Source organism: Scaptodrosophila lebanonensis, unplaced genomic scaffold (assembly GCF_003285725.1).
Source record: "Scaptodrosophila lebanonensis strain 11010-0011.00,11010-0021.00 unplaced genomic scaffold, SlebRS2 tig00001415-arrow-pilon, whole genome shotgun sequence".
NCBI classification, from domain to species: Eukaryota; Metazoa; Arthropoda; class Insecta; order Diptera; family Drosophilidae; genus Scaptodrosophila; species Scaptodrosophila lebanonensis.
In genome coordinates, this window is record NW_022060742.1 from 8240451 (window position 1) to 8266253 (window position 25803).

The following is a 25803-nucleotide window of genomic DNA, read 5'->3' on the forward strand; positions in this document are numbered from 1 at the left end:
TATAATTGTTTAGTAGGTGTGCTAGTTTCTGAACTTACCCGTTCCTTGGCGCGCCTCAAATCCTCCCAGCGGTATGTTTGCAAAGGCACCGGCGGCCTATCCTGACTGCTATGCAACAGATACTTCTTCAGCGACTGATAGTACTCACGCTTGCAGTCGGCTGACAAACGATTGGCATCCGTTTCCGAATCTGTCAGCAAGTTGCGCTGCTCGATCTGTGGCAGCGAGTCGATGAACGCTTTGCGTTGCTCCTCCTCCGCTTGAGTCTTGGGCGTGGGCACCTCTACCAGCTTTATTTCACTGCTGGCAGCAGATGTTAGAACCAAAGGAGCTGATTGTTGCTGCTCCGACACAATCTCCGATTCTGGTAGCTTGTTCTTGAGTATGCTGGTCAGCTCATTGAGCTGAGCATCCACTTGCTGGGAGAGCGAGTTGACAGCCTCGAGGTGCTCTTTGATGTCGCCGCTATCAGTCTTTGTTTGCTCGTCGTCTACATTTTTGTGGTCACCATTCAAATGACGGCTCAAATTCTCGACTAGCTCACGTTCTATTTCATTCACAAGCTGCTCGGCTGCCTCGCGCACTTCACTCGGATTTGGTGCTGGCTGGCTAACTAAATCTGCCTGCGCCGTTGTCTCGTCTACCTCGGCGGTCTGATGGGAAGGGGCTTGTGTCTCAACGATCTGCTTAGTCTTGGCACCGGCCGGTTCCACTTCGATTACACGGGATGCATCATCAGTCTCTACCTTGGATGTGCCCTGTTCTAGCTCGTACTCGATGGGTTGTAGCTCGTTGATGCCCACACCCTGTTCCTCGGTGGCTGTGTATGTGTTGGCGTCCTCAATAAGATGAGATTCTATGTCGAGCACATGTGAGCCGCCGGGTGTGGTGGGCGCCAAATCAATGGATGCCGATTGATTCTTACTGCTATCGAGCGTTAGCTTAAGCTTTGCTGCTTTGCTCTCTTTGCCGGCTTGAGCTTCGGATTCTGCCTCAATTTCGCCGTTCAGTTGCTGGGACGGCGATTGCGACTCCGGGTGATGTTGCTGCTGCTGCTGCTGCTGTTGCTGTTGGTTGTTGATCAATAGTATGGTCGGCTGCTCAGTGGGGCCAATTCCAGCGCCAGGTAGCGACACTGCAAGAGACATTCATTTAGCATGTAGTCTAGTGTACACAACAGGTGCTAAAAATAAGTGGGTGGGTGGTGCAGATACAGATACAGATACAAATACAGAGACACACAGACATTGACACAAAGTACAGCACGGAAATACTTTGTGGCAAATGCAGAAAGACGACAATGAAATTACATAAGCGACATCGGCACAACAACAACAACAAGAACAGCTAGAAGAAGAAAAGCCAACACTCGCCCTCAGTACTCGAGCAAACAAACATAAAGTAAAACATTTGCTCAATACTTGTATTCTTGGCAATGGCTCTTTTTCTTCAAACATTAAAAACTTTTGCAGATATGCCTACATTTTTGGCAGTGCGTCACTTGGCTGTATGTGTGTGCGTTTTTTAAATTCGAAACTGTTTTCGAAAATGTTGCACTGCAAATTACGAAATATATTTGTAGCACAAATACAGTTCACTCAACAATATTTACCACAATTGTTCAGCCTTAGGTTTTGGTTTAGTTCGTTCGTTTCAGTTTCGTTTTCGTTTCAATATTATTTGTTTTTTATTTTTGATATAAATTTAATGCCAAACGGTTCGATTATATTAAAATGTACTCTAGCAACAACAATCCGTCACACGAGCCGTACATTCAAATTGTCCGGGGCGCACTGGGTCCCCGATCTAAGTAAAATTTTCGCAAGCCACATACAAAAAAAAAAAAAAAAAAAAAAAAAGAGAGCGCAACAATTGGGTGCTTTCGCTTGATTTTCAAATATTCTTGTTCTTAACAATTTCCTTTTTGAAAATTTGTTGCTCATCTGTTTTGTCTGCTCTCCTCAATTTGTTTTTTTCTTTTTTCTTTGCTGTTATTATGAGGCTTTTCCGCTAATGCTCATTTTCCCCTGTTTGTTTTGGCCGTTGAAGAACTTGTTGCCTTCGAACTACGACTAGAAACTAAACTACAACTACTCGTACTCGTAGTCGTAGTCGTCCCATGATGGCCACAAAATCACTGCATTTAACGCGCTCTCGTAAACAAAATTTTTCAGTTTAGTTTTTATTATTAAAAAGTTAATTGCCTTCGCCTCGTAGAGCGCTCAGTATGGCGAACACCGGAAAAACTGAAAGCAACGAAGACCCAACTGAGCGTTTGATGTGCCCAATTTGTCGGCTATAGTTGGTCTTATATAGCAGTATGTGTATATATTATGTCTAGTGCTTTGCACACAAATATGTTTGTACAAGTATGGTGTGTTATTGTTTTGTATGCGCATAAATATAACGCAATCACACGAAATTACAGGCCCACAAATTAAATTGTTTGTAGAAAAAACACAATTTTCTGGCGTTACGCCTTTTGAGTTTTTCGCGCGTTGATTTACAACGACCCCTCCCCCACAACATGCTGACGTGTGTACTTATGTTTAAAATACTATATGTTATAGCTCAATCATTACAAAATATATATCTCTTTCCTTTGAGCAGAATATGAATATTATGTGTTCCAAAAATCAATGTTCAAATGATTCTTTATTTAATTTGATTTAATTATTCTTTTTATTGTTGTACCTTAACAACAAAGCACATGATTCGAATAATTGCAATACATAAATCAAAAATCATTGATTTTAACTATTTTTCTGGACAGTACGCCGCAGCGCTGGGACAATCAAAATACAAAAAGGATTTAATGGCATCACAATGGACCTTTTTCTCCTAAGTGTAGGGAGGCGTATTACGCCGCAGCCATATCTAACTAACCTACCTAGTATATAGTATTATAATATTAAATATTATTAAAATATTATGCGTATTAAAATGTTTCTATAATTTTTAATAACGGTTCAAAGAGTAATTCTAACATTGTTTTTTTTTTTAGTCCGCTGATTTGAAAATGTTAGGAAATAATGTCTGATTAAACAGTTCAAAGTACCGAAACAAAACTAATAATGCTACATATATACTTAGTAATAAATATGAAAATAGTATTCCTTTAAAACACATGCAGTCTCAGCTACAGTCAGAGCCGAAGAAAATTGTTTTCTTTTGCTAGATTTTTTTTCTAACTCCAAAATGTATGATATATTTTTTTAATTTTTGATCTTTTACTAAGGAAATTAAGTACTGAAGATCATGAAAATTTGATTTCCTTCTTAGATATTGAACTTAGATAAATGAACTAATGGGCACAATTCGTTTTCATTAAATTCATCGTTTAAAATAAGTCCAGTTCTTTTAATAACTTTCCTTCATTTTATTACGTTTGTAACGAAATAAATATATTCCTGCAGTTAATCTATTAATAAGAAATTAAGTTTGTTTTGTTTTGAAATTTATTTGTTAGTAGTTGAGAAAGCCCATTTGCAATAATTGCACGAATTTCTAACAGAATCGGTAGATTTAGGTCTATTTGATAGTATTTCAAATGACAATTTTCTACAAATTAAGCAATCAACATTTTTATGGTCTCCTTCTTTATGGCTTATTGTATTATTTTTGGCATACTATACTGTCAATATTAATCAGTTTTGTGGGAATTCATGCAATCTATGTATTATAAATGCGCATGTACATCTTATGAATGCAAATTGCTGCTAATCAAGATCTTCCGAGATTGAAATCACGTCTATTTAAATGAATGTTCATGTCACCCAAGTTTAATCATTTTCTAATGACTTGACATTTTTCGCTCGGCTCACAAGAGTTTCCACTGTACTTTTAATTCGCAATATGGCATGTTTATTCCTAAAACAAATCAAGCGTAACTGCCATGCATGGCTTACATGGCCGCTGTTTGCAGTTGATTGACATTTCTTGAAACAATTTCAGTTATGCAAATTTAAAAAATCATATGCTCTCCAGTTCCATTTAGGGGCTACAATTCCGGACTAAAGCCATGGGACAAGTTCACGAACGCGCGTAATGAACTTTTGGAATCATTACGCGGAACAAACAATAAAATTTACATATTCGTGTGATTGGTTCGTGTGTGTGTGTGTGTGTTTGCTTCAGGTGGCGTATACGTAATCCGCGCATATCGACGCTAAAAATAAAACTCATACATAACCCTCCATTACACATGTACTCGTTTATAAATTTTCCTCAACGTCTGATCGATGGCGTTGGAACGCGCTGAACTTTGTCAGCGCCATACATTGCGTAATGTAGATGAAAAAAAAGACATCAAAAGCAGAAGCGCAAATCAATTAAACGGCCGCTTCAACACACTCACCGTAGTTGCCGACAACACTCAGGAAAATATAAACCATATTCGAATTAGATAGACAGCACACAAGAAACTAAATAACTTATAAATATTAGTTTGATAAACTAAAAACAATAAATTAAAACCAAAATGAAGAAAACTTAAAAAAAATAAAAATATAAAAGAGGCGTTCTAGCTGCGACAGCCGCCTCTCGAGCTTCACATGTTCGACGTCTAATCGCGATTTGAATACTATTTTACAAAAAAAAAAATAATAACAAAACAACTGCCACCAATGATGGCAGCGACACCGTCAACAAAAGCAGCGACGCTGACGTTGACGCCGACTACGTTTGTTTGCCGGCTGGCTGGCTGGCTGGCTGGCAGGCAATTGCCGAGCGACGTCGCCGTGCTCAAAGGTTGAAGATTGAAATGCTGCCGTCGCAGTTCCATTTGGCGCACACTTAGCTCAATATGTTGCATTTTGAGGCTTCGGCAGCAACAGCTGCCACTGATTCTGTTGCTGCCGCCGATGGTTTCTTCTCAGCAGCTTCTCTGCCTCATTGGCCTTATGGCGCGTACTTTCGCCACTGGTTGCATGTGCTGTGTTGACGTTGTCGATGACGGCCACGAAATCGACGACGATGGCGACGGCGACAACGGCCGACACGCCAAGGTCATCAGCCGTCTATATTTAGAGGCATTTAAGCGTAACGCGACCAGCCCTACGACAACTACATACAACTATTTAAGTGGGTGGGTTGATAAGTATATAGTTGCTTTGGATAAGAAACATCCTCTTTTTTGAATAACATATCAATAAAATACAAATAGCTTGAAGTCTTAAAAATTGCTGACCCTCTTTCTGTAAACGTCTAATAATCAAAACAGTAGACGAGCGGATGAGAGACTTTAGAGCATTAATTTTTGACAACTGTGAAGCTCTGAGAACTACGTGCTAGTCACCTTGAAATTGTAGGATCATATCATCTAACATCTAAACATCTTAGACTTTAAGTGAGTCGGTTGATAAGTACATAGTTGCTTTGGATAAGAAACATCCTCTTTTTTGAATAACATATCAATAAAATACAAATAGTTTGAAGTCTTAAAAATTCCTGACCCTCTTTCTGTAAAAGTCTAATAATCAAAACAGTAGACGAGCGGATGAGAGACTTTAGAGCATTTATTTTTGACAACTGTGAAGCTCTGAGAACTACGAGCTAGTCACCTTGAAATTGTAGGATCATATCATCTAACATCTAAACATCTTAGACTTTCCCTACTTCGTTTAAAGTCATTTAATTTTTTGTTCTTTCAATTATTATTCTTTTAAGGCCTTTATTTATTGCCACTATTTGTGGCAATATGTTCTTCAAATTTGTTAATTTTCGTTTAAAGCGATTATTTAACTTCTGCAGTCGTTTGTTTAGGCTATAATTGATTTACCTTTTACTCAAACTGAATTTCCTTTTTTTAAGCTCTTTGACATTTTGGTATTCAAGAAAAATATATCACTGCCAAAACATTTATTCAGCTTTGTAAAAATAATATTATCTCATAGTTAGGATTTTCGTTTAAGTTCATACAAATTCGTTCGTCATATACTCCTTTTATCATTTTATTTTCAATATTTCAAAACAAATAATATCCTACACTTCGATGAAATCTGGCTTTTGGGAAAGTTTACAGAATGTGTTAATGTATTGTAGATATTATTATTATTTCTGAAGATTTTACTGCTAATACAAGGGATTTCTTTATTCCAAATAATTATAAAACATTAAACAGAATCGTTTACTGGTTGGGTATCACAAATATATTTTATTATAAATCTTAAAGTGACAAATGCATTTTATTTAACGACCTTTGGCCAGCAGAGTCGTTTTTCAAAACGTTTTCATTCAAAATAAACAAAGGCCTCTGACAGCACAGTAGTTTTTAAATAAATATTTAGTTCTACTAAGCGGCTTAAAAACTTTTTGTATATTTGTAGATTTTTGCAGTGGCGTTCCTGTTAAAAATATCCATTTAGTTTGTATTTATGGAATATAAACCGGAACCGATTACTTATTAACCCACCCACTTCTATTCTTCGATTTCTGCGCTCTCTCACGTCAGCATTCGGCCTGCGTTTTACTTTGATTGCTTTAATAATTTGCGTATGCGTTCTAAGATCGGCACTCAGTTTTGCTTTATGTTCCCCTTAAAAATGTCTGAGTAAATGTTATGTCAACTCTTCTAAAGTAGCTCCGAAATCAGACGTATGCTAAGTGTGTTTGTACACAAAAATGCATAAATATTTTTCACAGATATAAGTATTCTAATGAATGAGAGCAGAAAGTAGCCCAGTCTTGCTGTTCATTTTTTTTTCATTTTTGTTGCTCTTTTTCTAGTTGTCGCTGTCACGGTGCGTATGCTTAATATTGTTATAAGTATGCATGTTTGTATGTGTGTTTTTAATCTGTATCTAGTGGCGGTTCTCTGTTTGCTTTTCAGCTGAACGCGTATTTGAAAATAAATTGTGACACAATTGCGCTTGTCTGCTTGTCAGACTGAGTTTTGAGTTCATTGTGCCGCTGCGGTTTAATGCAATTTTTTTACGTTTTTGTCTATGAAAATTAAATGCATAATTGCATAACTGCTTTCAATTGGCTTGGGAACTTTAATAAGAATGCACTTAATTGCGCTTTGGCGCCGTCTGAGCAACTAATTACATGCCAATGGTCTGTGCAGAACAGTTTACATAACAAGAATTTGATTATACATTTCCGATTTTTATTTTAATTAATAATTGGGTCAGTACCAACCTAAGAACAGTAAAAACAAATTTAAAGATTGTTTCTGAATTTCACAATGTGCCTTATGTCAGTGCAAGAATTTAATTTTGGGCGAATATCCGTCGAATGTTATACGATAGTGTTTGAATTTAGACATTCTGTGATCAAGTGTCTTAAATTATTGCCAAACGTTTCTTAAACAGTTAATACAAGTATAGCAGTGAAGTAGAATAGCAATTTAGAACAGTATACTTTTGGGCGTCACTTTTCGGTTTACTGCCAAAGCTATGCCAAACGAACCTGAATACAAAATAATATTCTAATAGAGTTGTATTTTAAATAAAAAGTTTTTTCCGTTTAAAACAAATATTAAATAATGTCGCTAAATTCTGCACAATAATTCTCCATTTCGAAATCGTAATGATCTATGAGACAATCGAATTATTTACTTATCGAACGTTCTTTAAATTAAATTGTCTCAGATTAAATAAACAATGTACACATTTTTGCAACGTAAATGTCTTTCAACAATCTTCTTGTCTTTCTTTATTCCACAATTTGTTGCTTTTGTTCTTTGACCGATTTTATAAGAACGTATTTTTGGCTTGAAAATGCACTTAAATATCATTATTTACTGCACTTTAATACACACTTTATGGCCATAATATGACATAAAAACAATTCCAAAAATTATTGTTGAGCTAAATGATGACCTTGGCTGCTGTTGTTGGCCTATTTATAAATAATAAATAAAGATCAGAGCAATATCCAAGGAAAATTCAACTTACACACTCATTTTATTTTCCGTCATATTGATGAATATTTCCACACATATTCAGCTGAAAACTTTTGCACACATAAAACAAGGGCGAGCACGAACACCGACAATAACAACAAAAAGTAATACCAAAAAAAAAGCCAAGACGACAGAAAATCGGAGAGATGCAAAGAAAATCAAACACCCACAAAAAATCACGTATACGTACAATATGTAGCATATAGATGAAAATTACGGCACAAACTGAGAAACTGTTTTAGGTTTTATTTGCCATAGACGACACAGTCATGTCTGTGTATGAGAATATAAATAAAATATATGTTTATATGGCGGCGACATATTTGTACATAGGCTATATATACAAATACCTACATATATGTTTATGTATGAAGCCAACGCTAGCAACATGTAGAACAACAACAAGAACAATTATAATGCGAAAGACATAAACCGTTGATGTGACAGCGAACAAGTGGCCAAGTGAAATTGACGTAAACACATTTTAAAATGCTTTTTATATGAGATTTTTCTATGAAAAATGTTTGCATTTGAATGTTGCTAAGGCGACAACCAAAATGTTGCCGGAATGTTGCAAACATCTTGGCAGAATGTTGCCAAACTAGCTTTTATGAATGAGAACACAAGAGATGTTTGTTGAATTGGAATTTGAATTTGAAGAGCTGTTTACCAATCACGGGTGCCATGCAAACCAAGAATCGTGTCAACGCTGTGCCCGTAACTGTCGCCCCAGTTCGACGACTGCCTGTATTGCCTGCAAGTAATTCAAATTGTGCGTTAAAAAGGCTTTACTTGTGAAAAAAAAAATGTTGGGTTGAAGAATGGTTCACTGGTGTGGTCGCTCACATGATATGGCCAACAATTTTTTTTGTGCGTCAGCGACTTTGCGTAAACGAGTGCTGCTAATTGAAAATCAATCAAACCCCCATTAGCTATTTTTTTATTGATCATACTAGTTGGCGGCAAAGTTTTAATGTATGTATAATATTTTTTGGCCGTAAATATTGCACCTCTTCTGAGTCACATTCTCGAAATGAGTTTGCTATTTAAATTGTGACTGAAAGCTGTGGTTGGCAGGTGGTTGGAACATAATAAATATTTTAAACTGTCAATAAAGTTCGTTGCTTTGTGGAGAGAGCGTGACTTAAGCGTCGTTTTAAGAAATGCTTGATATTTATTTGAAGATAGAAGGAATTATTATCTGTACCAGCTAATCTGCATTACAAATCAAAGCGGAACAGAAGAAACAAACTCACATTCTCACACTGATTATTTATATTTAATTTTCGAAGAAAGGTTTCAAGACATACAAATAAATTTCATATACTTGTACTTATTTATCCGACTGCCTGAAGCTATGTATTTTAAATAGAATAATGAAACTAGAATTACAAATTTTTGTTATAATTAAAAACAGGCTTTTAAATTAATTTACACCTCAGCTTTAAATTGTGTTCGTTGAATATGTGCGTAAAGATTATACGGATGACAGTAAATTAATAAATATCTACCTACTTATTAAAACCAAAGCTATTTAAAAATGATAGCCAGATGGGGCCATTTTTAATTGCCTTAAATATATCAGAACTATTTATATATAAATAAAAACAAGTGACATTGATTTGTGCTGCCGTCTCCATTTGTTTTAGGAAATGATTGATTTTAAGGGGCTCTAATTTCGAAATAATCCTATATATCCTTACTATCTTATTACTTATCAAGCGTTTTTACCTAAGTTTTGTGCAACAACCATATTATCAATATTAAGTTTAATTTCAATAGCATTCGCAATTAAAACTATTCCTCGGAAAAACGGTGTCTAAATAATACTGCTTGTATAACAGCTATATGATATATCCTCCTTCTTTTCAGTGAAGGGTATAAAAATACGCTCTCATGTAATTCCCTATTAGATATTTTAATAGGGACGAAACTAAGAACACTGCCGACTCTTCATGACTTTGGCTTACTCGAAATCGAAACGCAGCATGAAATTCTATTTAGGGTTCAATAAATTTCCCACGTTCCTAAATGCGTGATTGTGTTTATGCCAAAAATAAAAATTAACCATTAGCATAGTATAAATGATGCAACCAAACGTAGACTCGATTGACGGCTGGTAGAACAAAAAATGTGATATAGCTTATCACTTAAAGATAAACCTTGGAATGGCTGCTAGTGCTTGGTGCTTCAGCTTATTTCAATTGCGGTACGCTTGCCGCCTTTATTTCTTTGCAGTCCAAATGTTTTTGGCGCGCCCGATAAGATAAAAAGCCATTTGTTTGCTGCCTCATATGACGCCAGTAATGGCCTACGTGCTTTGGGGAGTGCATAGAAATAACAAAGTACTGTGCCAGGGTAGGGGGTGACAGGTGCAGAAATACCGCAATATTATGAAAAATTCATGTAAATAGACCCATTCTAATGTGTTTTTAGGACAATCCAAACAATGCAATTACAAATTATAGGGATTTAAGAAGCGACTTTAGCTTTTCACATTTATTGTGCCCACATATGGCGATTCAAATTTTTGGATGCATAGATTTCAAACGCATCGCATTTAAAATATAAACAAACAAACAGATGCACACATACAGAACACAATTATTTTCCGAGCTCATTTGAATTTTGATTGATGTAACTGTTTTTGAATCGGCGCGGGCCTCGCAACGGTATTTCAAAAAGCTGCTGACGACAATGAAACCTGTTTGTTAATTCTCACACACGACCATTGGAGATATAGACAGCGAGACAGACAGACAGACAGACGACATACTTCAGTCCATTGTGCTTAAAGATTATACGGATGATGCTATCTAAATGCCAAGCTATTCATAAGCCCCTCAAATGAAAAAGACAATTGTGCGATAGTCGCGTCATCTACGAATACTGCATTTGATTGTCAATTTCCTTGGTTGAGAACTACCAACAGCTAGCAGTGTTTAAATATGCATTTCATAAAAAAAGCGGCTGTGGTCACACATTATGGCATCGAATTCATGTGCGGCGCCAATAAAACGCATCCAGTCTATAGATTTTGGCCGCTGTTCAAATACCAAGACGGCTGGCCAAGTTCAATATAAAGCCAAAATGTGGGAACGAAAAAGTGAAAGCACTATTTAAAAAAAAAACAAATGTTGAGAACTTAACGAAATTGACTGCCGCGCTATTGTGATTTTTTATTTGAATGAAACTGAAAACCAGAAGCTTCTTTTATCATTTTGTTTTCTAAAATTAATTAATTTTAAATTTCTAAAACAAATATAAATACTATATTTGAATTATTGTTGTTCTTTAAAGGGAAAAATTAATCATAATCAGATTATTTGAATTGAATGTTTGCTCATAAATTGCTGACCACAAAACAATTTAAAAGGGCCAAATGATCTCGCCTATGTTGTTTCTAGTTTATTTTAAAATGTTTGAAAAAATAAGAACCAACATTTTTGGATTGCTCAAAACTGCAACTTCAAAGCAAAAATTAAAAATTGTTTATGTCAATTTTAAAATCAAAAGACGTTCCCCAGATTTTGATGAATAGTGTATGCTATATGTTATATATTTTGTACGAATTGTATGTCGTATAGTTTTCTCTGAATTGGCTTTGGCGATGCACGCCAATCCGCCCACTCGACGTATGCGTAATGCCAATTTGACAGTGGGGGCCACTAATAGTAGTAATTTCGATTTTTTTAAAGATATATGCCTTTGCATCAACTCATCATCTTCATAATCATCGTTTTAGCTATCGTCATCAACTGAATCTTCATAATGAGTGCCAGAGGCGCATTCTCAGATATCTACCTTCGTCCCATGGATGATGTTGTTGTGGCGGTTGCGGCTTTTCTTGTTGCTGTTGGTTTTGTGGGGCACGCGTTTTGCGACCTTTTTTGTTGTTTTTCCCACCGCCATTTTTGTTATTGCTGTTGCTGTTGGTGGACTCCATGTGGCCAGTTTGTGGAGCTGAATTTTCTTTTTGGCTAGAACACGCGCGTAAATTAAAATTATATATTTTTTGTGTATATACATATGTTTTATGTATGTATATACATATATGTGTATGTGTATGTTGTTGGCGACATTTGCAAACACACACATATACACACACGTAATTTACTTTGCGGGTAAAAAGACGAAAAAGAAAGAAAAAAATAAGGCTTATATGTGCGCACACAAAATATATTTTAAATTTAACATTTTCTCAAGTTATTTTTAATGCGGTGATTTAATTTCGTGTGCCTTTTGCTTTTACACTTTTCGCTTTGACACACACACTCGAACACTTTTTTTTTTACTTGCGAAATTTTTAATGGCGCGTTTTGGAAAATGATTTCAAAAACTATACATATATGCATACGAGTATATGTATATGTATGTATATAGATAGATATATGGCTTTGCTTTTATACGCGTATACACAAGTGCTTATGAAATTATGTTTAATCTCATTTGCGTGTCACTTTTCATTATTTTTACATTATTTTCTTTCCATTGCTCGTTTGAAATTGAAGCGCGACATTTCAATTTAACGTTTATCTTTTATTTTCATTTGTGGTTAACTACTAACTTTTGTTATTCAGAAGCCGCCAACAGCTGCTACTGCCTACAGTCGTTGGCTGCTGCTGTTCGTCAACTGTTTGCTCGGCCTGGCCCGGGTTTGGAATTTGGCCTAACTTGGCGCAGTCGTCGTTTTATAGTCGTAAGTTCGTTTTCTATGTATGTATGTATGTATTGTGTGTGTGTGTGTATGTGTATGTATGTTTAGAACTCAAGTGAGTTTGGGAAACTGAATGAAAATCGCGCACGACTGTCCGTCCATGCGTCGTCGATCGTTTAACTCTTCTATGCACTGAACTATTTTCTGATCTGCCGAGCCGTTCCACAACCGCAGCGCGCTCGACTAAATGTGGTTGTGGTCGCTGCCTGCTCATCATCGTCATCGTCAGCGTCGCGAGCTTTTACTTTTTGGACTGTCACACACAAACACTCACAAGTTTTCACACATTTTCACACAATTTCAAACACACACACACACACACACACACATAGAGGTCGCACGTCAGCGCCCGTTTGAATATTTTTGTAGTCGCCATCGTCTCTGTCGCTATCGTTGGCGTTGTTGTTATTGTCGTTGTAATTGACTTTTATTTTCATATACTATATGCACTCGTACTATCGCACCTATCCACAAAATGGAGTAACGGTGCACTGCGCACTGCGCGCTTTTCTATTTTGGAAAAGCGCAAAACGCTTTTCGCACTCTGCTAAAAACTTGCGCACGTCTTCCTTCGCTGCCAATTGAGATGTGCAGTAAATGCGTTTTTTCTTTGCAGTCGCCATCCATTAGCTTATCACAACTGCATCTGAATCTGTTTATTTATAGATACATCTATGTTGTTGCATTAAAAATATAAAAAAACTCAACTGATGAGTGTGTTTTTCGTTGGTTCGTTGCCAAAACAGCGAAATAAATTAATTATAATGGCGACCAATTTGCCATTAAATTGAAGTAACAATCTTTGAAAAGGCACAAGGGCTTGCTCCTTTGGAAAATATATTTTATTTTCCGAAATGGAAATTTGTGTTATTTATGCAGTTCAGGAAAATCTAAATCTATTTTTTATATTTTAATCAGCATATTGCTCGTCTATATGATCCTCAATATAAGTATGTTTAAGGGCTTCAATCTGGCATATAATGTCCTCCAGCTTATGATATGGAAATCTCTTATAAAAGCGTAAAAGTATTTTAAAAACTAACATATTTTTTGATCATCTTGATGAAAGGATTTAATGCAACCAGTTGCCGAATATCTATAAGATCCGCAGTATGTCTTATTCTAAAAGTAGAGACTTCATAGTTGGGATTTAAATTGCTCATGATCAGATATAGTAGCTCGAGTTTTTTACAAGCCTTATAATTTTTAATATTAATATAGCTGCCATAGGAACTACAACTTATTGGGCTAAATTTTTTTACTTCTTCAGATCAGGAGATACGATTTGGAATTTTGAATGTTGAATAACATTCGATTTCTAAAGAGTTGTTTTTATCTCAATACCCATAAGCCTATATAGTAATTGTTTTTAAAACCACTAATATGATTAATTAGAAATAAATGCTAAGCGCGGTAAATCTTAATTAACTTTTACTCAACATTTATTGTTTTCGCGAGTGTTTTGTACAATGATTCGAAAAATAATACTAAATCAATCAAATACAGCAGAATAAATTATTTATAATCAATTAATAATTAACAACTACATGGCTATTCAATAAATGCTCATGCATATATTCATGATCTGTAAAAAAAAAAAAAAAAACATTTCATTAACTATTTTCTAATGCAAGCATATGATTTTAATAAAATTTTATAAATCTCTCTCTATATTTGAAACTAATTTGTACTCATTTTTTAACAATCTTCCGCTATGTATTTAGATATAATGTGTGCTAATTTGCATTATCTCAGCTAACAGGCACGGCATCTTTGCGATGCACAATTTTTAAAGCTAATGAGATGCAAACAGCATGTTGTGGATAAAGAATTTCATGCCACTTTATGGCTTTCTAATGTGTATCGATGTTGTTTGACAAGAAATAAGGCTTAACTCGTATCATTTGCAAATATTAACGTTTTTTTAAGGCAATTATAATAATTGGTCAAGTTTGCTATTGTATTGAAAGCCCAATTAGTTTAGAAATGTGCAGCACATTAACAATTGTTAAAAATTATACGCCAGCCATGGGAGAACAAATCTTTTTGCATTTAAAAACTTATGATTTTTAGGCAAATACAGAATAGGGAATAGAAATCAGACCAGTATTTGTTTAAAGGATTTTTAAATTATTATAACATTTACTGAACTCCGCTGGTCAAAAAAACGAGTTTTTAATGCTGCCATGATCAGCCTTAGCTCTGCTTCATTAGTTGAAAAGTTGAACTGAATCTTAAGAACCGCTATAGAGCCGCTGGTAAAACGAGAAAACTTGTTATCAAACCAATCCTCATCGTTTTACAGTGATCGTTTATGCCGCTCTTAATTTCTTAAACAAATTTTCCTTATTTGTTCGTATATGTATTGTTATAAAGAAATCGTACACAGTCGAGCTAAATAATGAAAACTTTACAAAAAGGTAAATAATAAAAGGCATATGGAATTTAAATTTTAAAACAAAAATCTTCTTTAATCCATCGACCGCGAGCTTGCTGTACAAACTAAATATTTTAATAAATATTATCAATATTATCAGCACAGAATATAAATAAACAAAAAGCAGTTAGCACAAGCTTTACCCTCAATTGTTTAACTACCATTTTTTAAAAAACAAACAAATAAAGGCATTGAAAAATATGAATAAATAACCAGAACTATTCTCAAATTAGTTTTTCATATCGCCTATGTATAGTAGTAGTATATGAGAATTTTATAAAACAAATTTAACAAGTATGCCCAACTTTAGTGAAATGTGTTCTTTTAACAACTTTTGCCTTTGAGTCGATTTCATTTTAGCTAAAACTTTTTATCCTAACAGCGTAAAGAAAAATAACATACTCGTAAAATATAAAAGCATGTGATATAGTGGGGGATTTTGGCATTTCCAAACACTGGTTGCATGCACGCACAAACTTGAACTTTTCCGCAGCAGTTGATTGCATTCTCTGCTGGCAGTTCTCGTGTGTCAGTCAGTTGCCTGAGCTTAAGTTTTCCAGCAGGCTTAAGTTGTTGCCGCTTAGAGAACTTTTTTCTATTTTCTGTTTTGCATTTCCAACATGACTGAGCAGACATGTTTATAAGTGTGCCGCGTCCCTCACGGCCTCAACAACGACAACAACTTGCCAGTCAGCAAAGTTCAATTGCCGCACTACATCGGCGCTTGTAGGCAGCAGGCTCATCAGTTGCCTTTTGTGTTGTTGTTGCTGCTGTTGCTGTTCCCTGTTGCACTTGTAACGGCAGCGAACGAGTGGCAGCCGTCAGCGAGGCGCAAGCAAGTTGTGGTGTCTTCATTGTTGTTGTCATTCTTGTTGTTGTTGCCCGCTCTCAAGTTCATTCCACTTGGCATTAAGCAGCGACAACGGCGGCAACAAAAATCCGAAGAATGTAGGGTTCACCGTTTTAAATAGACGAGCGCGGCATTTGCTAATTGAGTAATAAATATGTTGCAAACCAAACAGCGTTGCCACATCTTGCACATACACTGGCAACATTATTCATACGCCTCATTGGCCACAACTGCTGTTGGCACTTGGACATGACTTGCTATATCCATAAATTTTACTGGCTACCAAATTATTTCACCCACATTTGCATTGACCTCGTTCTTGTTTTTTCCTCTTCTTTTACTATTCAAGGAGGTGTTTGGAAATTTGGAAACAGTTGCGCGTGCATACTGTGGGCCCCGACCTTCAGGCAAGGTTAGTACGCGCTATTTCTGGCCTACAGAGCTTTAAAGGAAATGAAAAGAGTGAACGACATTTTTGCCAGGCCTTTTCCCCTGTGGCGTTCATTAATAAAGCAATACTTTCAATTAATTTAACATACGATAGAACGTGCAACAAAACACTGGCCTGCCCCCACAGGCTGCAGTAATTCAATAAGCCAGCCGAGACATTGATATTTGACCTTTGATGGCATGTTGCGTGTTCTTAGTACATATGTAGGTACGTATTTTTGTCAGTAGTTAGTGCAACGCCTGTGCTCTGTAATTATGGAAAGCGGCAGAGCCAACATAAGTACATACTACATAACTACTAGTATATTTCAACAGCGGACTCTGCCTAAGTTCGCTTTTTTAACTCTTGTTGTAATCTATAGAATATTGAATTGTAGGGCAAAATCGAATTTTACGATATTTAAATGTTGTATTTTCGGTGTTATTCTTTTAATAATAGAACACTAGAAAACACGCAGAACTGCTAATGGTTTTCAAAAATGGCGGATAACTTATAAATATACATTCAATCAATTTTCTAGCAGCAATTAAGCAAATGCAAATCAATATGAAAATAAATAATTACTTAAGATAATGGGAAACTCCTTGCATACCAACTAAAGCTTGCGTACAGAATACTTAAAGTCCGATGAATTATAGAGAATTATGAATTAAAACGCTATAGTTCAAGCGCTTAGAGAACATAAGTATTTTAGTTTTTAACACAATATTAAAACATACTACGGGTTGGCCGGAATTGTAACTAATTGTTTTTAATTAGTTTCGGTCCCGGCATATCTTCCATTGATTTTTTTGTACATACACGTACGCTTTAGTTAATAATTTAATATTAAACATCAAATGTTTTCACTTTTTACATTGCAAATAATTAAGAAGCGTGTGGCCATGTTGTGCAGTATCTTATTTAGTTTTATATTTCTGAGCTTTAAAGTGCGACTAACTTACAAGTTTTTACTGTACACATGTACGCAGACATCTAAAGCGTTTGATTATACGAAGAGCAACAACAGCCATAATAACAAAAATAACGACAATAGCAACAACAACAATGTCAACTACTCTATGACAATAGCACACACAAGGAACGTGACACAATAACATAACATCGCATTGTAAATTTGTTTGTGCGATACCTACAATACGAAATGCGTCCTCATTGAATTGTAGCTAAAGTTGATTGACAGGATATATGTGTAAGTATAGACAGTTGGGCATGATGTTGGCGGGAAGTGGTGAGGACGCCTTTGGTGTGGGTATGGGTATGGGTGGGGCCATGCCCATTAATCATAAACGCACACGTGAGCGACGGCACCGGAAACGCAGCAGCGGCAAAACTTTTTCTATTCCTTTCTTTCTGTTTCTTCTTCTATTTACCACACTACCGTTACACTTTTATCGATTTGCCTGCCGAATTATACGAATGGGCTTTGCATATTTAATGCTTTTCGGCAATTGATTTTAACCATTTCATTACTACACATTTTTAAGGGTATTAATGCATTGCATACTGAATGCTGACCATCAATAAATAATTGATTTCATTTATTTTCCTTGACACAAAAGCAAACTTTGAACACTTTTGGTTTGATTCCTAAAGACACGCACAATACAACATAGATATGTACGTAATATGTATGAGCACTAGATTATAGATATTATATTTATATTGGAACACTCCGCTGGCAACGCGTAACGCCAGCAGCGCCAACTATATGACTGATTGGATGTTGTTGTGTCTGACTGCCTTTTAATTCCATTTGCGGAAGGTCCTTGCGAGTGGCGCTGTTTTTGTTTATCACTGCTTTGCGTTTGCTGTTGTTGTTGTTATTGTTGTTACTGTTTCCACTGTTGTTGTTGATGTCGGCATTTTTCGTCGCCAGAATGCGTCGCATGCGGCAAAAGCAACAACAATATTGCTGTAGCAATGAAACTTGCAACCAACGACGCTTTTCTTACAATTGTAGAGTCATGCGCATTGCAAATTCATCAATTGGTGTAATTACTATATAGTGACCAAAAATGGATGCAACGGTCGTTTTGATTTAAGATCTGACATATAATGTATCTAAAGTGCTATTAAAATTTTGCTTATGCATTTACTGAAAAATTGAATTAATTACTGAAGGTATACTTTGAATGCGATTGTATATAAAAATGAATTCAATGTTACAAAATGGTAAGTGATTTTAATAATTACATTTTTATTAATTCAATATTTATTTGACTTTTAAGGAATCAGTGCAAATATTTATTAATTAATTAGTTTAAATATATCATAAATATGCAATAAAAATATTTTATTTGGCTGTATCAGTTCAAATAAATGTTTTTAGTAAAATTTAAGTTAAATTTAATAAACAATCAAAAACATGGGTTTCAAATGTAACCACAAAGATGTGCATCTTATTGATGAAATATACGTTGGCGCTTTTTGGGAAAATAAAAATTAATACAATCTAATACAATACATATTTTGTCTAATAGCATGTTGAACATTATTTTCCTATTCAGGCCGAAATCTTCACATAAAGCCATGAGCACAAGCAAATCAATTATTTCACAGTTTTTCAAATTCAAATAAAGCACAGCTGTGTTTATCGCGCTCCTCTACACTAAACACAGCGATCTCGTGTACGCTGCAACCTGCTACTACTTGTTGCTTTCAATTTTCCCTCATTCTTGTTGGGGTAACACTGCCTGGCACACGCAGCTGATCAAAGGTTAGATAACCTTTATTTGCCCATATTTTTTGCATTTAGGGATTAACAACAATCGCTAAATAATGGCACTGCGTTTTGTGTCCAAAACCTGCAACACTTTGCTGCAACAATGTAGCAGATGTACAACCTACAGTCGCACACTAGCGCATTATCCCATCAACGATGCCCTGTTCGGCTTAAATGAAGAGCAGCAGAAACTACGCGAAGCTGCCTTCAATTTCTTTCAAAAGGAATTGGCCCCCTTTGCCAAGGAGATAGACAAGCAGGACCACTTTAAGTGAGTAATTAAGTTAGAAGAATGTTACATTATAATTGATTTATTTATTTCAGAGATCTGCGCGTCTTCTGGAAAAAGATGGGTGATTTGGGCTTCCATGGTATTACGGCGGAGCCTCAATATGGCGGAACAGGCGGCAGCTATCTGGATCACTGCATTATCATGGAGGAAATCTCAAGGGCAGCCGGTGGCGTTGCGTTGTCATATGGCGCCCACTCTAATCTGTGCATTAATCAGCTCACCAAAAATGGCACGCCAGATCAGAAGGAGAAATATCTGCCCAAGTTGTGCAGCGGAGAACACATTGGTGGTTTGGCCATGTCCGAACCTGGTGCCGGTTCTGATGTTGTCTCCATGAAATTGCGTGCAGAGCGCAAGGGTGATTACTATGTGCTGAATGGTACCAAGTTTTGGATCACTAATGGCTCCGATGCCGACACTTTAATTGTCTATGCCAAGACTGGAGCTGCTGGTGTGCCCGACAAACACAGCATTACTGCGTTCATTGTGGAGACTGCTTCGGAGGGTTTCAGTGTGGCCCAGAAGCTTGACAAGCTGGGCATGAGAGGCAGCAGCACCTGTGAACTTGTCTTTCAGGACTTAAAAGTGCCTGCCAAGAATGTGCTGGGCCAAGAAAATAAAGGCGTCTATGTCTTAATGTCTGGCTTGGATTATGAACGCCTGGTGTTGGCCGCTGGGCCAGTGGGCCTCATGCAGGCTGCCTGCGATGTGGCCTTCGACTATGCGCATCAGCGCAAGCAAATGAACAAATTGATCGGCGAGTTCCAACTTTTGCAGGGAAAAATGGCCGATATGTATACGACTTTGAGCGCCTGCCGCACCTATTTGTATTCCGTGGCGAGAGCATGCGATGCAGGTATTCGCAGTCCCAAAGATTGTGCCGGCGTTATTCTGTATAGTGCCGAAAAGGCTACACAAGTAGCCTTGGATGCCATACAAATCTTGGGCGGCAATGGCTACATCAACGAGAATGCAACTGGACGCATCATGCGCGATGCCAAGCTGTATGAGATTGGCGCTGGCACATCAGAGATCAGACGTTGGCTGATCGGTCGTCAGCTGAATCAGGAATATAAATAGGGAACTCTCCAATCAATGAACATGGAAATGGTTGCAATATTGTGAACTAACTGAACCAAACAGACTTAATTGTTGCATTTATTAATTTTATCAAAGGTTGATATACATGTATATTCATAATTGTTTTATACTCGTATAATGTTGTTATTAAATATTAGCACTGAAAATATGTTTTTTTCCCTCAGAATGACGCAACCAAAAAGCAGAAGCGGAAATCAAATTAAATGAGCAAAACTAAAACATAACAACTGAAGTATGATCCGTTATAAAGTGGTTCCCATCTAATGGAAATATCAGCTGTTCTTTCGCTCGTTTTCGCTTATTCCGTCGCTATTTACTTATGCGTGTCTGGTAATTAGAAGCCAGTTCCAGTCGCGTTGAGAAGAAACAAGTCGGTCTTTATTCTTAAGGAAGTCGAGGTTGTCAATACCAAAAAGTTTCAGGCAATCATAATCAAAACGTGCATAAAAAGGCAGTAGAAGTTTTGCAAGCTTTCAAGTTTACTTATATCAGCTGTAGTTCTGTGCGATGAGTTATCAGCCTTTCCGGCAGTTGGTTGCCTTGCTACGAGGTTATGTTCGCCTAGTACTCCAGCTTATATGATGCGGAACCAGTTGCTGCCAGACTGGGTTCGTCGTTTGCAAATTCACCGACAACGCAACACGAAGTTCCAGAAAAGGTATGTACGTAAACTACGAGCCTACCAAATATACACATACCAACACACATATACGTATAAGTAGTTCAGCAGAAAATTACAGACAAGTTCAAATGTTAAACGTAAACAAATGGGGATAAACAGCTGCAGTTTTGCATGCGCCGTTGGCATATCGGGTTTGCTTACGTCAGCAATGGTTGATTAAATGTACATACATATGTACTTGCAAAGTTAAAAACTGAACTTTTATCAGCAATTCGTTTACTTGTTGTTTATTTATTTTCGCCTGGTATGCGTGGTGACAAAATTTTAACAGACAAAAAGAAGGAAGCATTCCCGACCGCATAAGGTACAAGTATGTACACCTAATTCTGTTTTTAAACGGTAAATTGGTTCCAAAAAAAAACGTGTAAAGACATTTAACGTATAGTTCCTTATCTCTAAAACCTATTCAAATTACTGAAAAAGCAAGGATTTTTTTGAGAACAAGTATTCATGTTTATTTTATTAAATCACATACATGTAAATATGTATAATGTGCATTTACACAAGTATAGTTATTAAAGAAAAAAAAAATGAACTCTATGCTTAAAAGTAATGTAAATTAAATGGATGACAAGTTCAGGAACTAAAAACATTTATGTACGTGTATGTGTGTATGTTAAATCACTATATTGTTAGCACGAAGAATAGGTAATTCAATTTAAAAGGTAACACTTTTTTTTTTAATTAAAAAGATATTCATAAATACAGAAATATAAATTTAATTGCTGACATCATCAGTTACTCGAATTCGCTTACGTTTAAAATCACTATCATCTCTGGAATAATTTTGAACTGGACTTTCCCTTGCTTGTTCAGCTTCTACATTTGTAACAGTTGGCCGTTGTTGGCCAATTGTTGCTACCTCATTGTATAATTCTTTGTAACGACCCATACAAGAATTCAGTTCACGTTGGAATTGTGCAGCTCTTTCGACATTGGGATCGTTTGTGACGAAATGGTATTCTAATTTATTTGCTAGCTGAAGTCCTTCTTGAATTAAATTTACATCAAGCTTAAAAGGATCTTCACTATAACTGCTTTCTATAGAATCCGCATTCTCTGAAGCATGTAAAATATCGTCTTCGCTATGAACTTTATCAGCCAGCATTTCATGAATGTCAGCACTCTTTTGCGATTTGGCAACATATGTTCTTCTCGGAATTTTTTTCCGAAAAAGAGCAGTTTCGTCGGAATTAAAAAACTGATTTGGACTGTATGCGCCATCGGCAATTATTTCCTTAAACTTTTGTGAAAATTCTTTGGCAGCTTTCTGATCCGCAGAAGCAATCTCGCCCTTGATTTTAATGTTATGAAGCGCATGTCTTTGGAGAAATCCTGTCAGCCATCCTGTGCTTGCAGAAAATAAGTAGGTCTTCTCAGGAGTTGGTTGTGTAGAGGTAGACGGTTGTTCGTCTTTTATCATTTTATAAAACCTTAATGCTTGTTGTTTGATATTGTTTCCGTCCACGGGAATCCGTTTTTGTGCATTGTCCTCAAGCCATAGCATGAGTGCTTTTTCCATTTTTACTTTAGTAGCATCTCTAGTGTATGATGAAGACTTAGCAGATAGTTTCGTTCCAGAAATCACCGATTCTCTAATTGAAGTTTCATTTTTTTTTATAGTTCTTACTGTGGCTTCGTTTAAACCAAACATTTTGCCAAGAAATGTTGAGCCTTCTCCATTTCGAAGGCGATCTAAAATTTCAATTTTTGTTTCCAAAGAAATGACTTTACGTCTTAGTTTTATATTTGGAGTTTCCGACATTTTCTCTTAGGGATACATAAAATATTTAACAAAATTAAAAATATATACATAAATAACTGAATGAATATAACATATTTTTTGTCTTACCTTTTATCTTAATGCGTTAAAATTAAATTACATGTAACGTTGGAAAAACAAATCTGCCCATAAATAATTGCTTTACCAAACACGTCTGATTGCATTGATAGCTCACAGAATACTAACACATTTCAATCGCTGTGAGTAAATTTTCTTGTATGTATGCACACATACACAAAACAAGAGAGAACGCTACAGCCGAGCAAACCCGACAGTAAAATACCCTGTACCCACTCCCACGAATAGAAACAACATATTTGTTCAATATTTTAAAATCAGAATCGTAAATATGCGCGTGTATGTGTGCAGTAAAAAAATAAGTCAAAGCAGCAACAAAAAATAGCTGCCATGCCTCCTTGTCTGTGTTACATACATTCGCACAAAACTAGTATACCGTCCTACCCTTTGGGTAGAGGGCATGAAAAAAACGAAAGAGAAACAAATGTGTACATATTCTCTTTGTGCTCTTTCTTCTTTTCATATGCTTTCTCGCTGTTTGTGAGCTGTATGTGTTTTTATTTATTTGTGTTGTTATTTTGAATCGTGCTAAATGGAATGATATCGTGTAAAAAAATTTTAAATTTGTTGTTTTCAAACCGTGTTAAATCAAAAGCGTGTAAAAAAGACCGTGCAAAAACTCATTAAAGTGTACACATATTCCTAATTATCTTTGGGTGACGAATTGATCTAGCCATGTCTGGCTCTCTATAAGATCTACAAATGTATGTACATATGTATGTATGTACATATATTCTCTTTTTACACGGTAGATTGGTTCCAGAAAAAGTCGTGTAAAAAAACATTGTAAAAAAGACATTAATCATGTTATTTTGAATCGTGCTAAATGGAATAAAGTCGTGCAACCATATACATATGTACATACATACATATACAATTTGTATACTCTGTACATGAAATGTACAACAGTATATTAGATTTGCGGGAGCTGAAAAATGTAACAGGTAGAAGGAGGCGTGTCAGACCCCACAAAGTATATACACCTAATTCTGTTTTTACACCGTAGATTGGTTCCAGAAACAACCGTTTAAAAAAATACACTGATCATATGCAAAAATAGGTGATTGGTTCCTTATCTCTAAAGAAAAATATAAGCAATTTTTAATTTTCAAACCGTGTTAATAAAATCGTGTAAAAAAAGACCGTGTAAAAATAGAATTAGGTGTATTTCGCAATTACAGTATTAACTCCTTTAATGGACACTTCTTTTATGGCGGACACTTTTTCTAAAACATTCGATCGGTGTATAAAGTATTTATGAATTTTTTCAAATCACTCGATTTGAAGTTATAAGCGAAACAATATTATTCCAGCACTACGTCCTTTTTTAAATTCTGCTATAGGCGCATTTAACACAGCGATTTAAGTTTGTTTGGGTTCAGGGTATTCCACTATCTGTCTTGTTCGAGTATAGCATTCTATTTTGCTTCCTATCGAAGGAGGGAGCTGCCGCTTAAACGGTAGTGAGTCAAACCAACCAATAAGGAAGAAACATTCGTTTGTTAAAATATTTTATTAATTTACAAAAAATACATAATTAAACATATACAATTATGTATGTATATATGTATACACAGGACGTATATACAAAAGACAGCAGACAAATAAAATAATTATTACAACGCAAAGAAATCTCATTTGCTTTTGACACACAAAGAACGAAGTTTAAACTGAATGCGGGCATTTAAAAATTACAATTAGAACTTAATTATAACGCTAAGTGTTATGTAAACAACAAAGTGTTGGCATACAATTAATTAATATAAACTTTTTTTTTGTTTTTGTTACTATCGTTTTAGTGCACAGTAATGAATTGCATTGATCTATTATAACAACAATTAAAGAACCAAGAAAGTGTATTTGTTAAAGAAAATTTACCTGACTTTGCTTAGGTTTGTTTGATTGGGTTAGTATTTATATATTGTTTAAATATGGTCATGCAAATAGTACGTTGGTTGTAAGCGACGATATTACACATATTTAGTATTCGTATAATTGGCAATAAGTTGGCAGAATATGGTGGTGGTATACCACAGCAAATAGGTCGTAGATAGTATTGTTGTGGTACAAAATTATAGAAACTGGTATACAATATGTGTAGTATCAAAAACACTTTTGTAAATATGCATCAAAAAGTTTACAGACGATTAGATTATTGGGTTAATGTTAGTGTATGTATGTATATTTAGCGTATCGGTATACTATATATGTAGTTTAGCTAGTGGCTAATTAAAATATTTAAGATTAAATTATTTCTATTAGTATGTTTGTTAAAAGCACTTTTGGCAAACATTATCAACGTCATCAAGCTGGCTAGATGGCTGCTTTTGCTTTTTCCATTTAGTTAGTGGAGGCATTAAAGCATCGGGCAATCAAATAAACAGTCAGCGCCATAAGCAAGCGTTCACTTAAATCTAAAACCATCACTCTCCTCCTCATTCCAAGCGAAAACTATGCTTTTCCGTTTTTGTCTCGGATCGCGATTCTGTCGTTGTCGTAAATGATTTCCGCTCCATAACACGCTGTGTCATCGATGTGAGCCGCTCCGATCCCTGATCCACAATGCTGATTTTGCCGCCATCCGTATTGAGTGTCATCTGCGAGAAGTTTGTCTCGAGTGGCTTAATCGTGCCTTGGTCGCTGCTAATGCTGTCATTTGCCTTGTCAAAGTTGCGCGTTTCGTATCTACTAAACAAGAAATTACCAAATTAGTAAATAGCTTCTTTTTTTTTTTGTAAACGAAATTTAAAACTACAAAATGGTGTGGTATATATATTCTTG

At 35.8% G+C, this 25803-nt stretch overlaps 4 protein-coding genes and 1 long non-coding RNA gene across 16 annotated transcripts in view; 2 read left to right on the forward strand and 3 right to left on the reverse strand.

The window, feature by feature from the left end:
* The window catches only part of LOC115632411 (titin), a 27216-nt gene extending 14437 nt beyond the window's left edge, over nucleotides 1-12779 (reverse strand). Inside the window, exons 1-4 of one of the 4 annotated variants that reach the window (XR_003996287.1) lie at nucleotides 12474-12779; nucleotides 11711-11886; nucleotides 8577-8660; nucleotides 39-1135 (exon numbers count right to left, since the gene is read on the reverse strand). Coding sequence is in view for 3 of the 4 variants with exons in the window: in XM_030529548.1 (XP_030385408.1) it covers nucleotides 39-1135; nucleotides 8577-8660; nucleotides 11711-11852 (1323 nt within the window). In the remaining variant the exon portion in view is untranslated. Of the gene's footprint in view, nucleotides 1-38; nucleotides 1136-4357; nucleotides 4522-8576; nucleotides 8661-11710; nucleotides 11887-12473 lie in introns of those variants that run through there. The other 3 variants (XM_030529548.1, XM_030529549.1, XM_030529550.1) reach the window with 3 other exon arrangements.
* Nucleotides 2170-2944, forward strand: LOC115632415. The gene is made up of 2 exons (XR_003996288.1): nucleotides 2170-2318; nucleotides 2774-2944. It is a non-coding gene; the product is annotated as an uncharacterized LOC115632415 (long non-coding RNA).
* A 6275-nt stretch (nucleotides 12780-19054) lies between the features above and the next one.
* Nucleotides 19055-20625, forward strand: LOC115632534 (isovaleryl-CoA dehydrogenase, mitochondrial). The gene is made up of 2 exons (XM_030529739.1): nucleotides 19055-19357; nucleotides 19411-20625. The coding sequence occupies exons 1-2, from the start codon at nucleotides 19143-19145 to the stop codon at nucleotides 20456-20458; spliced, it is 1263 nt and encodes a 420-aa protein (XP_030385599.1). The 5' UTR covers nucleotides 19055-19142; the 3' UTR covers nucleotides 20459-20625.
* Nucleotides 20626-21736: 1111 nt separating this feature from the next.
* Nucleotides 21737-23071, reverse strand: LOC115632535 (tigger transposable element-derived protein 1-like). The gene is made up of 2 exons (XM_030529740.1): nucleotides 23014-23071; nucleotides 21737-22931 (listed from the first exon to the last, which is right to left on the reverse strand). The coding sequence occupies exon 2, from the start codon at nucleotides 22924-22926 to the stop codon at nucleotides 21880-21882; it is 1047 nt and encodes a 348-aa protein (XP_030385600.1). The 5' UTR covers nucleotides 22927-22931; nucleotides 23014-23071; the 3' UTR covers nucleotides 21737-21879.
* A 1449-nt stretch (nucleotides 23072-24520) lies between these two features.
* LOC115632532 (talin-2) overlaps nucleotides 24521-25803 on the reverse strand; it is a 38676-nt gene continuing 37393 nt past the window's right edge. For 4 of the 9 annotated variants that reach the window (XM_030529734.1, XM_030529732.1, XM_030529729.1 and 1 more), the window contains one exon: nucleotides 24521-25710. In XM_030529734.1, the coding sequence (XP_030385594.1) occupies nucleotides 25458-25710 (253 nt within the window). In that variant the 3' untranslated portion in view covers nucleotides 24521-25457. The remainder of the gene's footprint in view (nucleotides 25711-25803) is intronic. The other 5 variants (XM_030529735.1, XM_030529733.1, XM_030529731.1 and 2 more) reach the window with 3 other exon arrangements.